The sequence below is a fragment of the Anser cygnoides genome, chromosome 24 (assembly GCF_040182565.1).
Source record: "Anser cygnoides isolate HZ-2024a breed goose chromosome 24, Taihu_goose_T2T_genome, whole genome shotgun sequence".
Taxonomy (NCBI): domain Eukaryota; kingdom Metazoa; phylum Chordata; class Aves; order Anseriformes; family Anatidae; genus Anser; species Anser cygnoides.
The window spans coordinates 6,130,088-6,144,429 of NC_089896.1; the positions used below are offsets into that span (position 1 = coordinate 6,130,088).

The window sequence follows — 14,342 nt, forward strand, 5'->3', positions numbered from 1 at the left end:
TTCCATGGATTTTGACTTTTTGTGATGCAGTTTCCCTATCTGTACAAGGAGAGGATGTTAATCTCTTGTAAAATACCTGAGGTTTAAGCATGATAGAGGTGCTAGTAAGTGCTGGGGTTTGTTTCTTTGTTTTTTCACTAATTACACTTGGAAGTAGAGTTCATGGATATGTTAGCGGATGGGTATAGGAAGGAGTGAGCATCTGTGGTTATTAAAATGTGGTTTTATGTCTTTATATAGCTGAATGTGGCTCATCTGTAACTGGAACCCAAGGTGTTCTGTTGTCCCCCAACTATCCAATAAACTATAACAACAACCACGAGTGCATCTACTCCATCCAGACGCAGCCAGGAAAGGGGATCCAGCTGAAAGCCAGGACTTTTGAACTGGAAGCAGGAGATGTCCTCAAGGTAATTCTTTTGTCTCTACCAGTGAAGGGTAGTGCTGTAATGAGAGCAAGATCTGAAAGGGAGGTGATGTCCTAAAATTTTAACAGAGCTAGCTGTGACTAATCTCTGGAAAATGCCACCCAGGCAGTGCCAGCAGTGCAGCGCTAATCTCTGGAAGGGTCTCAACTAGGAATTGGACTGACATCCCCCCAAAAGTCCTTCATATGGCTTTCATAGCTAGGAGTCACTGCTGTGTCACTAGGTGCCTGACATGGCTGCTTTGAAGACAGCAGCAAGATTTCCTGGATCAGACTGTTCCTAAGGCTAGGCAGATGAGCTAGGATATTATCTGTGGGTATTCACTCTAGTGCTAGAACAAGGTCGAAAGCTGATATAGCTGTGAAACAATGTATTCTAGCCCAGGGAAACTGTCTGATCAGCATGTGTCACTGCTGGGCGTTAGTTGGCTGCATTTAAAACATATTCTATAATTTTAGGGAATGAGCACCTCTGAACTTCACGTGCTCATGGCAGTCCCTGGCAACAGCACTAAGGCAGTAGTGAGCATCCTGTGCTCTTCAGCCTAGGTGATTGTTTGAGGCTTCACTCTGCTGATGAGTGTATAAACAAATTCTGTATCCTGTAAAAATGTGGATATCTGTGCTGTATTGCTATACCTTCTGCTGTCGTCTTCCCTAAGATGCAGGGAAGGCTTCAGTCTTCGTTACGCATATTGTGCCTTATTGTTTAGGTTACCAAGCATCTGTCTTAAACAGCAAAAGTAGTGGAAAGAGCCCATATGGACTGAGAGAGGCTACTTTTATTTTTAGAGAGAAATACTTGGCCTCTGAGAGTGAGTAGATAGGGAAAGACAGGCTTTAACCCATCATCTTCAAATACCACGCAGAGCTACAGAAATTACACCAACTGTGTGGAAATGCGCATTAATTTGGGTAAATAATTTAATAGATTTACTGGAATGCCAGAGATCTTCCCCTTGTAGCTAGACTTCAGTTTTTAATCTGCACAGTTGTACAGTGGGAGCTGTTGACACATGAGGGAGTGGGAGGTTTGTAGCATTATTTTTGTGTTTCTAGGAACCAAGCCTGAATCCCCTGCAAAGCGGGTTTATTTAAATTCAAGCTCTTCAGCATTCCCATACTCAGATTAATCTGCATTTACAAGTTTCAGGATTCTATATGGAAGGAGACAAATCCAGGCTGAGTTTCTATTAATCAAAAAGAAATAGTTTTGTAGGAAGCATTAATATTACAAGATGTGTGCTGCTGTGCTAAACCATCTTCCCAGAGAATGCCTCCGTCCTTCTTTAAGTGCCATACTTCTGCACCGTGAGATAGGTGTAATCCACATATTTTCAACTCACAGGATGACTAGAACGAGAGAGGTTTCCTGCTAATGCAAAGAATATACTTGTGAAAGAAATTATTTTCTCTTAACAGGTTTGTCGTCAACTTCTCTTCTACTCCTGAGGAAAGTTACTGTCAATCTCTATTAGCGAGAAGTTGCCCTTTATCCTCATAAGAGAATCATCCTATCCAAAAGAAAAAAATCTGTTTTTTTTTTTTTTAAATAATAGTGGGGTCAAGACAGATCCATGACTCACTCTAGGAACAGTGTGTTTGTCCCAGTAGCTGTGTTGAAGCTTTGGAAAGAGAGTTTAGTTCAGAATACACGGCCCTGAGTGTGGTATAAGCTCAGGTGTAAGGGGAGGGATGCGTATCGTCCAGGGCATGAATCCTGCTCCTCAAACAAACAGCATCATCAACTCTCATCAAGTCAGACTCTTAATGGGAATAATTTCACTGGCTCCAAATGAGCTGTCCCTGTTCTCAGTCATGGAGGATTTGACCCCTCAAGTAGCAAATAAAGGATGTTTTCCAGTATGTGTTTCTTGTTCCTCCCAGGTCTATGATGGCAGCAATAGCTCTGCTCGCCTGCTGGGTTCCTTTAGTCGCTCTGAAATGCTTGGCACCAGCATAAACAGCACTTCCAGCAGCATGTGGCTTGAGTTCATCACCAACAGCGAGAACACGAGTAAAGGCTTTGAGCTGCAGTTTTCTAGTAAGCCTTGGGCCCATATGCCTGTGAGATGGGAATCTGAGGTGTAGTTGTGTATTTTTGTTACAGTTGCATGAGTAGAGCAAACGGTCCTTTCTGTAAAGATCTTGGGGTCTAAAGTGGAAGCAGAGTGGGGGAGATGAATTATGCCAGCAAGCCTGTTCTGTTGTGAATGAGGCAGTGGTGATACAGAAACTTCTACTTGCAACTGAGATATCAGATCCCTGGGATCTCTTTCCAATCTCAATCAAAAAATACAATTCTCCGTATGGTGTTTCTTTTCTCCAACAGAGCATTTTTCTTAAGAGGAAAGCAATTAATATAATCTTGTGCTAATGGCTTCTGGCTGTTAAATTTATGAGGAAAGCTGATGCTGTTTCTTCTGCTCCAGGTTTTGAACTCATCAAATGCGAGGACCCTGGCATCCCGCAATTTGGCTACAAGGTCCATGACGAAGGACACTTCGCTGGCAGCTCTGTATCCTTTAATTGCGACCCTGGCTATACACTGCGAGGCAGCAGGGTGCTGGTCTGTCTGACTGGAGAGCGGAGAGCTTGGGATCAACCCCTGCCAACCTGTGTAGGTGAGACAACGCTTGCTTTTAACAACTCCTCTAACAAGTGCTTTGCTTGCGGGCAATGCACTGAGTGCCCTTTCTTTCTCTTTAGCTAATACACGTGACATTATCTCTGGTATTGATTGCAGCCATCTACATCAAAAGAGATATTGATAAGGATCCTGTGTAAGGCATCTTCAGATTGAGAGCGCTGATAGCTACAAAACTTCTACAAGCAGTTTTAACATGAAACACTGTGCTCTGAGCACAGATTTGACAAGGTTTTGTGCTTCACTGCAAGGAGACTACTGCTTTCTCAGTCCGTGTCCTTTCACTTGTATGTGTTAAATAGAGTGGCACTTCCTGATAATGGCAGACTTCAACGTGCGTCCTGGCATTTGACAGTTCAAAGTCATGTTTATTTGAGAGCTACATGACATCTGATCCCAGTTTCTCAGACATTTTAATTCCCTTAGTCTTCTCTTCGTTAAGTCCTGAGTTCCCCTTTACCTATAACTCTCCAGCAGAATATCTTTTTGCATGGAAAATTCTTTTATTAAATTTTGTATATCTAAATGAAATGCTGTTGGTTTGTTACATGACAGCGACATGCTTAGCTAGTTTTTCCCAGGGCATGTTCAAGTTCTTAGAGACTTACGTCTCTGATCTCAGCAACCAGCAGGCTGCCTTCTTTGTTTTAAGTGGTGTGCTCAGACATTGGTGTTCTGAATTCTCCCAGAAGTTAGAACCTTTATGCCACAAGTCTGATGAATTTTAGCCTTGCTTGTTGAGGTGAAAAGACAAATTTCTGTGATTTACCCATCTTCCTAACCTTTACCCTATTAGCTGAATAGACACGTTGACTAGTCATGTCTGCATATGCTAGTCATAGTCTGCATGAACATGTGGAAACTTACAGAATTTTAATGGACATATTATGAAAACTATTCAAAAATCCTCTCACTGAGGTTCATGTAGCAGACATACATATATTGGCTTGTTCCCTTTATCACATTCATGAATCGTTAAGACTTCTTGCAGATGCAAGGAGAAGAATTGAGCTCTTTCACCCCAAGCATGAATCAGGGAAAGCCAGGATGCTGTCAGGCTCTGTCTTTATTCACTATGAAGCCAAAAAGGTGGAGGGAAGCTTTGACAACATGTCAGATTTTAGGAACATGCAGAGAAGTGCAGTTATTCTGCTGACTCACTGTTCTTTAAAAGCTGAATTAAAAGACTCTCCTTATCTTTGGCTAGTAAGCTCTAAGAATCTCTTCAGATGGGAAGAAATTCTCTGTTGTATCGATAGGATGACAGTTGCATTGTTGCCAAGAGCCATAATATGTCATGAATCTTCTCACCAACCCATATGTTTTTCAGCTGAGTGTGGGGGTACTATCAAAGGAGAGTCGTCAGGACGGATACTGTCTCCCGGATACCCCACACCCTACGATCATAATCTGAATTGCATTTGGACAATAGAGGCAGAAGCTGGCTGCACAATAGGGTGAGTTGAAGGTCTTCGCTCCTGGTTTTTACAGTTTTTGTTTGTTTCTGCATTTCTTCTTCAGAGTGGTGATGGTTTACTCAGTGCTTTCATGACCTGAGGTCAGAGAGGTTTAGTAATGTCTTGTCATTGGGTTTCCAAATTCTTCAGGCACCACAAAGGATAGTGGAAGGCAATTATGGATTTGGTTCATCTCTCATTCATGCTGCCAGAGTGAATTAACACCAAAGCAGATGAGCTCTGTCAAGTTGTTTGTGAGAATGAGCGAACTGTCAGGCATGGGGGTCCCCAGGTGCGAGTGAACAGCTGGAAAAATGAGACCACAACACGTAGCTTTCATCTTCTAATTTTATTGTTTCGTGTAGGTTTTAGTAATAAAAATAAATCTAGAATTAAAAATAATATTAAAAAGGGAATTTTAGAAGATAAAATGCAGTTATTCTCCCAAAGGAAAAGCTCAAGATTGTTTCTAAACATCTGGTCTGTACAGAGACCCAAGACTGTTTTTTCTTCCCACTCCTCTGACTTCTGTTGTTGTTCTGGTTTTACTTTCCTGTTGGAAAATGGCAATCTGAAAGGTAATTTGTTTATAAGTTATGTGAGTTTGGCAGTTAGGTAGGCATGGTACTGAGAACATTTGGCTCATAAAGTTAGTGCAGTCACCAGCAGAATCCAAGCAGTTTTCTACTCCGTGATGCTTCATCTGTGATCCCTGCCGCTTGCCACTGTTCCCACGCTGCGATGTGCCCCGAGCCCTGCCAAGCCATTCCTGCACTGCTCTGCATGTACCTTTGTATTTCAGGCCAGCCAAAGCCATCTTCAACAGAAAACAACTGTACTGGCAAGTAAAGTTTTTGCTAATTGATGGGTCTTGTGGGGAAGAAGGGTAGATTTTAAGGTTTATTCAACAAAAATCCTCTTCTCCCAGGATCTCCCCAGCATCCTTTCTAATGCTTGTTACCTGGTGCGTGAGCCCTATTTCTGTGCTGGCCTGAGCCCTGTTGCTGTTCTGGTCCTGCACTCATTCATCTCCACCATAGATTCCTTGCTGCGTCAGCACCCATCTTCTCTTCACTGGAGACAGTTAATCGTGTTGAGCTCTACGGTGCTTTTAGTCGATGGATTTATGTGGGGGATAGGCTTGGTCCAATATTTTCGTTTTTCCGTAAAGCAGAAATTCTCTCCCTTAGGTCTGCTTATCAGTATGGTTCAATAATGGATGGTTTCTGATATGGACGTAGAAGAAAGAGCATAGCCAGTGCAGCTTAATTCCTGCACAAGCAACTTCCAGTTGAATTCTCCTCTTTTTTTCATTCTTCTCTAGGAAATCCTGAAGATTTCTGTAGGACAAAGTAGGCATGAAACCCTGTCCTCTGTTCCTTCCCCAAAGTGTAGGAGATTGCCTCATCCAAAGACTGCTTCAGCAAATGAACTTTACCCACACTTTACTCACATGCATAATCCTAGCCACTTCTCTGAGAGTACACAAAGGAGCAGAACTATAGGCTCATGTTTGCAGGATCAGCCAGAGGCTTGGAAGGGGCCATGACTGAAATGAAACGATGCCAGGCAATAGTATGGTAATACACCTTGTGACCCTTCCTTTGTCATTAGAGATGAAAGCTCTCTTCTTCTCTTCCTTTATTTGGCAGCTCAAACAGAACAGATGATCTCTGGGTAGTTGAGAGAGCACATTTTCAGCAAGTTCATTTTTATGGTAATCCATTGGAAAAATAATCCTCTTCACGCATGATGCAATTGTATAAAGCCCTCATTTATAACTTACATTAAAATTAATCACCAAAGCTTTTTGAATAAAGCTGTATCTGCACAGAAGGAGGGGAAGGAAAGGAAGGAGAGAGAGGCAGAAAAATCAGTCTGTCTGTTATTGCCATGAAAGTTAAAGGGTTGTACTCTGAGAGGGGATTAATCGTGTGCATGTGCAAACACAAGCATGCACGCGCACACAAAATTGCAACTGAAGTGACTTGCCTGCAAGACTAGGGAGAGAAATAGGATGGAGAAGCAGGAAGGTGTGCTGGAAAATGAATGGCATTGCCTTCAAGTCCTGCTTGCAGAGCTGAGAGCAGTGAATATACGGTTAGGAGCGGCAGTGGCGTTCTGTTGCGTGGCGGTGATCTCAGTGTCACGCGAGGGTTTATTGATGCTGCCAGCCCCAGCCTAACGAATGGTGCTGTATGGACAGGCTCCGTTTTTCACAGTCTCATCGAGAAATACGAGTGAAAGCATCTGGCTGTTGCAGTTTTCTTCTACGGGTATTTCTAGGCGCGTAACATTTAGCAGCTTTTATGTTTGGGAACCCTCTCCTGGCTAGAGGGTGGCGGTGGGGAGCCCTGCAAAGTTCTGGTAGCATCAAGGACCTGCAGCTTTGGCATTACCACACGGCGGGGACGTCAGAGCGCAGTGCTGTCAGGCTGCCTTCTGCTGCAGCCCTCTCCGGATGGGAGCTCAGCAGCTTGCACGGAGCCAAGCTGGGAGGCAGGGGCTTGGGCAGGAGGCGGCAGCAGGAGGGACCCCCAGGCTGGTCAGGCAGCTCGTGGGGTGCCTTCTGGAGGGCTGGGGCAGAGTGGTTTTGTACAGGTCGTGCAGATCATCAGTGCAGAGCTGGCCTCTCCTCCGCCTTGCTAAGCTGGGAGAAGTTGCCCTCTCTATCTCTCTCTATATGGTAGAGGGCAGCTTATATATATATGCATATATATTCCTGATTTGCTTTTAGCTGCATTTTCTTGCATGTAATTGGGATTGTCAGAGTGTCTCCATTGTCTGCTAAGTCAGTTGTTCTGTCTTGTCTTAAATTAAGCCCTGCTGGGAATGGAGTCAGGCTGATAGAAAAACTGTGCTGTTTGGTTACAGATGTGCTTTTTGAATAGATTGATTTGCTTCAGAGATCACCAGTTTTCTTAATAAAATCAGCTATCCCAACAGACTCCTCAACCAGCTGGTGTTGAGCAACTTATGTCATCTGGTTATATTCCTAAGGCATTCTCCTCGTTGGTAAAGCCTGCGAGCAAGTTGCTTACTAGAAGTAAATGAGGGAAGGGAGCTGCTGGAGGCAGCAGTTAGCCTCGGTCCCACGGCGAGGTGTTGGTGAGCTCCCAGGTGTCCCCCATCCTGGGTCAGTCTCTGCCACCATCTCCCTGTTTCCCTGTTTCTGAGATCTTCAGCGATGAGTTTTCCCTGGCAATTCTGGCTAACTGGCACTGGCTAGCCTGCGAGCAAACCGTCAGGCCAAGGCACCTGTGGAGAGCAGCTCTGCTATGATCCATTCTTATTTTCCTTGAGTTTTTTTTATTTGTTTTTTAAATGCAAGGTCTCTGCTAGGTAGATTTATGATTCAGCTCTTTCGGTTTCTGTCGGATTCCATGGATGTCATTTTGTTGCTGAGTGCATTGCAGTGTTTGGCTTTTTTTCCATTTTTTTTTTTTCTTTTCATGTTTCTACCTTATTTATTTGTTTGCCCTGGATAAATGGGAAAGCAGCCAAGCAAATGCTTTCTTGTTCTCTTCTGAGGGCTGCCAGGGTTTTAAGCCCAGTACCTGATTGTTTTATTTTTGCAGCTTTTCTCAGTACAGTTTATAGATCTCTGCCCCTGTTCCGGAGTGGCGTGCCTGGAGTTACCCAGGTTAGCCTGATTGCACCATGTCGGGTGGTATTTCCCCCAGTGCTAATGTGGCAATGAGAAACAGAGACGACTGAATGGCTTCTTGTCGGCTGACATTTTAAGTGCAGGAGTGAAAAGGACTGAGCCCTGATGTATCGCAGCAGCTTTAGTTGGTAACTCCCTTGGGGGTGACAATAATAATGATGGTATCTCATGCTTAGGTGGTTCTTCTCGTCTTGGAAGATCCAAAAGCTGCTTGCGAAGTCTGGATTTGTGTGGCAGCTGCTTTACATCCTTCCACAGCAGAGGTTGTTTTGGAGAGAAGTACAGCATGGCATTGCCCCAGCCCGGGGTGGGAAGCGAGGAGCATCCCACTGGGGGTTGTGCTGGGACCAAGTTTGTCCCGTCCCGGGTGCCACCAGGTCACTTCTGTCCTCCCACCCAGCCAGGTCCATCACTGATGCAGGCTCTGCAGTGAGTTTCCTCACCAGGGTGACTCCTGGCAGCATCTTGGGTTTTCTCTGGGGAATTTTCTGTGGAAGTGTCAAGCAGGCAGAGCCCTGGTTGAGTTTAAAAGCAGGAAAAAGCAGAGCTCCGAGTAGCACTTGCTGCAGGCGGTTGTGTACCAAGGAGCATTTGATGCAAATGCTGAAGACTTTGCAGCCCTCTCTCCAGGGCAGACAAAACTATAAAGTACACACGGTAAGGAAACACAATCTGCATTCAGAGCATTGTAATAAGCACCTCATGGAGAGCAGAGTGTAATTTCACCGCCAGCCACCAGCTTCTTAGTTTCTGTTTTCTCTCCCTTCCCTTCCTATTGTGTGTTTTGGAGAGCTGGCTCATGCTGACTCTTTCCCTTTATTTCTTACCGAAGTTATTCTGTTAGCTGATCTGAATAGAGTTTTTCAACATCCAAAACTTTGTAAAACGTGTAAAAATCCTTTCCTGTGTTAGCCACTTTGCTCCTCTCACATGCTTCAATCCAGCGTTCAGAATTTGCACTTGCCTGCTTACCATCTCCCCCCAACACACACTCCTTTCTGCCCTTTTTCTATTAACCTCTGGGGCACCTAATACCCTGGTGAGGGTTTCTTTTCCAGCATGATGCTGTTTTAAATAAGAGTGGTGCTGGTTGTTTTCCTTTCCATTTTTTCCCCTGATATACAAGATTAGCTTGGTGCCAGGAGCAAATTCTTTGATCTGAAAGCAAGTAACAAAAATCGATGCATTTTATCAGTAGATGCTGGCCCTTGACAAAAAGCCGTTCCTTGTAGGATACACAAAAAAGCAAAAGGACAGCCAAGGTGATTGCTGTGTGCAACATAGGGACAAAGTGTGAATTGCATGAATATACATCAGTTGTCTGAAGGGACCTTAGCACATTTACTGCTAATTTTCCTTTTAGAATAAGTTTCTCAATACTTCCGTGTTTATCTGTAATAGAGCCCCGTAAAACCAAGGACAAAGCCCATCCTCCTCTTCACAGCTTCTGTGCCTCCCTGCTGCAGGTTGCTGGTGTGTCCTTGACTGAGCCTTTTGTCTGTGTGACAGCTACTCACTGTAATGGCTGAGCACCTTCAGTGCAAAACCAACAGCGATCTTCCAGCTGGGGATTTCTCTGCTGCCCGTGGTTGGCTTTTGGACCTTTGCTACTCGAGATTTTTAGGAGAGATTAGTGCTTTTTTTTGCTTAGTGAACAGCACAAAGGACACAAATTTCAGAAAGCATTAGTATCCATGACCCAGTTGTTCTCCGTTTATGGATGTGAGTGTTTTACTAGGGAGGTGTCCCACTAAGAGATCTTGCTTTTTATAGACTGAGTATGTTTGGTAGAGGGCTAAAATACTGTCTGAGGTTAGTGGCAGGTAACAGGAGAGAACACGCACAGTGGGATGAGGTACCTTGGGTTGGTTGCAAGCACCTTTGTAACCCTCCCATGGAAGAAGGCAGAGCTTAGTTTGTGGTGTGACCTCCAGTTCTTCCTGCTGCACAGGCTCCATTTCATGGTTTTCCACACTGAGGAGTTCCACGACGTGCTGAGGATCTGGGACGGTCCGGTGGAGAACGGAATCCTCCTAAAGGAGATGAGTGGGTCCAGCTTACCCAGCGATGTCCACAGTACTTTCAATTCCGTCATCCTTCAGTTCAACACGGATTTCTTCACGAGCAAGCAGGGCTTCGCTGTTCAGTTTTCAGGTAGGCTGTATGTTCTTTCCTCAGCGTTGTCCAAACCTGGCTTTACTGATAAGTGATTTCAAGGGTCCATCTATGAAGTACTACTGGCGGTAAGCTCATGGCATTGTATTGGACTCAACAGCAGGAACTGTGCAGTCTTCCAGCCATTTGTGTTTTGCTGCATTTGAGTCTCTGCAAATAGAGAAAACTCACATATTTTGTCCTTGCAATGCAGTTAAATTCTCTGCTCCCTTCTGCTACAGTCACCTTCACAGTGGTGAACTTGGCAGCAAGATGTAAAGCAGTTCTTTGTGGAATACTCAATAGGAATTACAGATATTTTCCACCATGTTCCCACCCGGTCCCTTAGAGACACCAACATACAGGCAGCTTCCCCCAGGCTTTCTGAGAGCAGTTGGTCAGTGGTCTCTGAAAACCAAGTCTATTTAAAATCCCTCAAATTGGATCCCCTTAGATGCAGATCCCCAAAAGCTCTAGCTGCTGTAGGGATGTCATGGTAAGCTGGAGCACTACGTGTAATGCACCTGCAGTCTGTCATTGCCTAAGTCCTGGTGGTCATTACCAAAGACCTGGCCTTGCAAGCACATTTATTTCAGTTATATTAGGTTGATACATCTCAGTGTTCTCACAGAGGTTTCCAGGATGCAGGCCTTCACTGACGTGTCCAGTAACCAACCAGGCAGATGCCCATTTTGGAGATGGTAGGAAATAGCTCAGGGAACTGCTGGGTGAGCAATGATACCACTTTTCTGTGACTCAGACATATCAAAGCAGCAGAGCCCATTCTCTGTCTCCCAGGTTTTTGCCTATAGATTTCTCTTCTGGGTGCGTTGCATGGCCTGGAGAGCAGGCCAGCTCTTTGGGAAGAGTTTGCACTGGCACAAGACCTTCTGGGATAACCATGACAGAGGGAGAGCTTTGCTACTGAGCACAGCTCTGCCTTCCTCTCTCTTTGCCAGGCTTGTGTCGCAGCCTGCCAGCAAAGACCAGGATGGGCTGCTAACTTGCCTTATCTTCAGTTGCACAGAAAAAGAGAGAGGGATTTCCGCTGGCTCTTTTAAGAAGGGCTTGCTATAAACTGGCTAGGTGTAATGGACTCATATCAACGTAGCAGGAAATAAGCTCTGCTTGGCTGCCTGATACAGAGCTGGTCTTTATTGAATGCTTCTGTTCAAAGCCTTTGTTCACAAGGTGTGACTAAGTAGTCAGCCCTAAGCTCAGAAGTATACGATTTTGGATCTTGTGAACTTTAATGATCTATATAAGCTTGCAAAACTTCTGTTACTGCAGGACTTTCCCTGCTGTTAAATAACTGTAGTGTTGACAGGCCGTGAGCTCAGCCAGCAGAGAAGCTGTGCTGCCTGCCCACCGCTGAGAAGGTGCTCGGGGAGAGACGCTGGGAGACCAACGGGGGCTGTTCGATACCTCCAAGGGACATGGCAGTGAGGCTGGGAGGGCAACACATGTATTTCTGAAAGGTCAGGGCTAAAGGCTAAATTCTCCTCCCACTCAGGGGAAGTGAAAAGTGCTAGCAGATTAGTGTATTTTGCAGCATGTGTCTGACAAAGAATTCTATAGAAATGCCATGTAAGATCAGTGGATGCTTGGACTTATTAAGTAAACATGCCTGTGCACAATTATACATCAAACTTGCACTCTGTGTAGTGTACTTGAACTTGCTGCTCCCCAGAGCCTTTACCAGCTGGCCTGGCAGATGCTCAGTGCAAAGTAAAAGCCAGTTTTTGTGCATGTGGCAACTTTAAGAGATACCGAAGGGGGAAGGATGGAGAATGAAGTCATTGCTTGGGTATCTGCTTAAGGACAGAGCCTAAGTACAGCCAGTGCTTGGCATCTGCAGCGTGAATCTCTGGTTTATCTCCCTTCCTCTCTTCCTTACTGTCCTCTGCAAATAAGTCAAGATGGAAATAGGAGGAAATGGAGCTTTCTTGATGGGGTGGTAGCTTGGGACTTGGAACAGCCAGGAACCAAACGGCAGTGTGCCGTAGATCTCCTCCATAGTTTATAGCAAACGCAGTAGTCTTTCCCTGCTGTGGCTATCTGATCCATTCTGGAAATCAATGTCTTTAAAAAGGAAAGGTCGTTGCTGGAGAGACCAGTGTGGGGAGGATGGAAACTTCATAAAGTTCTTGGTAATCAATCATCTGCAAAATACTTTGCTATTATTTTTTCAAAGAACTAGCAGATGTGTTTCAGGTAAATTTATGGCAAATAGAGAAGGAACTTTGAAGTTTTAGGATGAAATGTAGTATGTTGAAAGTGGCTGAAAATAAGATGCTTCATTTTTTGACAAAGCAAGAAAGGTATAAGCTGAGAGGAAATTCTGAAAGCCTGTGTTAAATATATGTATTTTTAATGCTCTTCAGTTTCCACGGCCACTTCCTGTAATGACCCAGGGATTCCTCAGAATGGGAGCCGGAGTGGTGACAGCAAAGAGGCAGGCGACTCCATCGTCTTCCAGTGTAATCCAGGATACGCTCTGCAAGGGGAGGCCAAAATCACTTGCGTGCAGATTGAGAACAGATTTTTCTGGCAGCCAGACCCTCCCTCCTGCACAGGTATGAACAAGCATCCATCCTCCCATTGAACTGGCTTCCCTGTCCAGTTTCATTGCAAAACTTGTATATCCGAAGTGGATGAGTCCCACCTGGTTTGAAGAGGTTTGCAGCAGGGTACGTATGTCTCAGCCATCTCACAGAACTACTTTTTGGGTTTGTCCCTGGAGTGTCTTGGACAATAAGAATCTAGTTCATGCTGGAAGCTCATAGGACATCCTGCAATGTAAGTGGTATTATTTAACCCGACAAGTCAAAATTAAAGACTTCTTTAAAACTTAGTTTGGTAGAGAGGATTGGGGTCGTGGGTTAATAATTTCTGCATGAAAAGTCGACAAATTCCGTCACAAGAAAGAACTATCTGACATTCTCCTTGAGCTCATAAAGTAATAAAAGAAACTCATAAGTGTTTTTTTATATGTCAAGAACACAAAAATATTCACGCTAAGAACACAGGAGCAATAAACATCAAATTTGCTGTCCCTTTAAATGCTAGCCACCAGTTATTTATCCTGTAACTTTCATCCCTTCTTGTGCAATGTTTTTTTCCCAAGCAATGAAAATTAGTTAATTGTGTTTCTAACCTCTGATTTAATGCCAGCTAGGAAGCTTCTGCAGCATGCATAGGATTTATTCTCCCTGCAGGATGACTTGGTGTTTTCTGAATGACTGTCCTAATGATCGAGTGTGGCACCCCTTCAGCCTGATGGAGACAGTCCTTTTAGTTTTCCCGGAGCTATATCTAAGTCATATCGTTGCATGTCATGCCCATCTTGTCATTCTCCTGTTGAGCTTTCTTTCACACCAGAAGCTGGGCTCGCAGTCCTTTTCAGAGCTGCATAGCTAGTGCCTTAATCTAGGTGTGGGATGGATTCTCATGGGTCATCTTTACTGCAGGCAATTTGACTTGGAGGTACCGTGCTGGGTCCTTTTGGAACAGAGGCCTGGCAATCTTGTTTTAGGAGATGTAATCTCTTTGATAGGCTGCGGAAAGCTGAAAGCGATGTCTCGCTTCTTCCCTCCCTTCAGTGGCAAAGGATTGGGAGAAATAATCAGTAGCCAGATAATATTAGTTTTATAGTAACTGGTATAGAGACAGGCCACATAGTTAGAGCTGACTGGGAAAATGGGGTTTAACTAAAGGCTTGGATTAGATGGCTGTACTTAGCATTTCAGATATATTTTCACAACTTTTTTGTACAAGTTCTGCAGTCCCTAAACAATGTGGGCTTAACTGAAGTGCCTGTCGAAATAACCACCAGAGATTTTGGGGCATTTGAAATCGGGATCCTGACCCAACTCCATAGAGCTGACTTGAAACCAGCTTCTAGTTCAAATCCTTTGGAGATTATGGGTGGGATTTTCAAAGAAATCAGTGTTGAACAGTCATCTCCCTAAGGCTTTTCAAAAATGAGTC

General features: G+C 44.4%; 1 protein-coding gene across 1 annotated transcript in view; it reads left to right on the forward strand.

Moving 5' to 3' along the window:
- The window catches only part of CSMD2 (CUB and Sushi multiple domains 2), a 300,763-nt gene that overhangs the window by 199,762 nt on the left and 86,659 nt on the right, over positions 1 to 14,342 (forward strand). Inside the window, 6 exon segments of the mRNA XM_048054254.2 lie at positions 241 to 410; positions 2,315 to 2,471; positions 2,860 to 3,051; positions 4,405 to 4,531; positions 10,150 to 10,352; positions 12,737 to 12,928. Coding sequence (XP_047910211.2) covers positions 241 to 410; positions 2,315 to 2,471; positions 2,860 to 3,051; positions 4,405 to 4,531; positions 10,150 to 10,352; positions 12,737 to 12,928 — 1,041 coding nt within the window.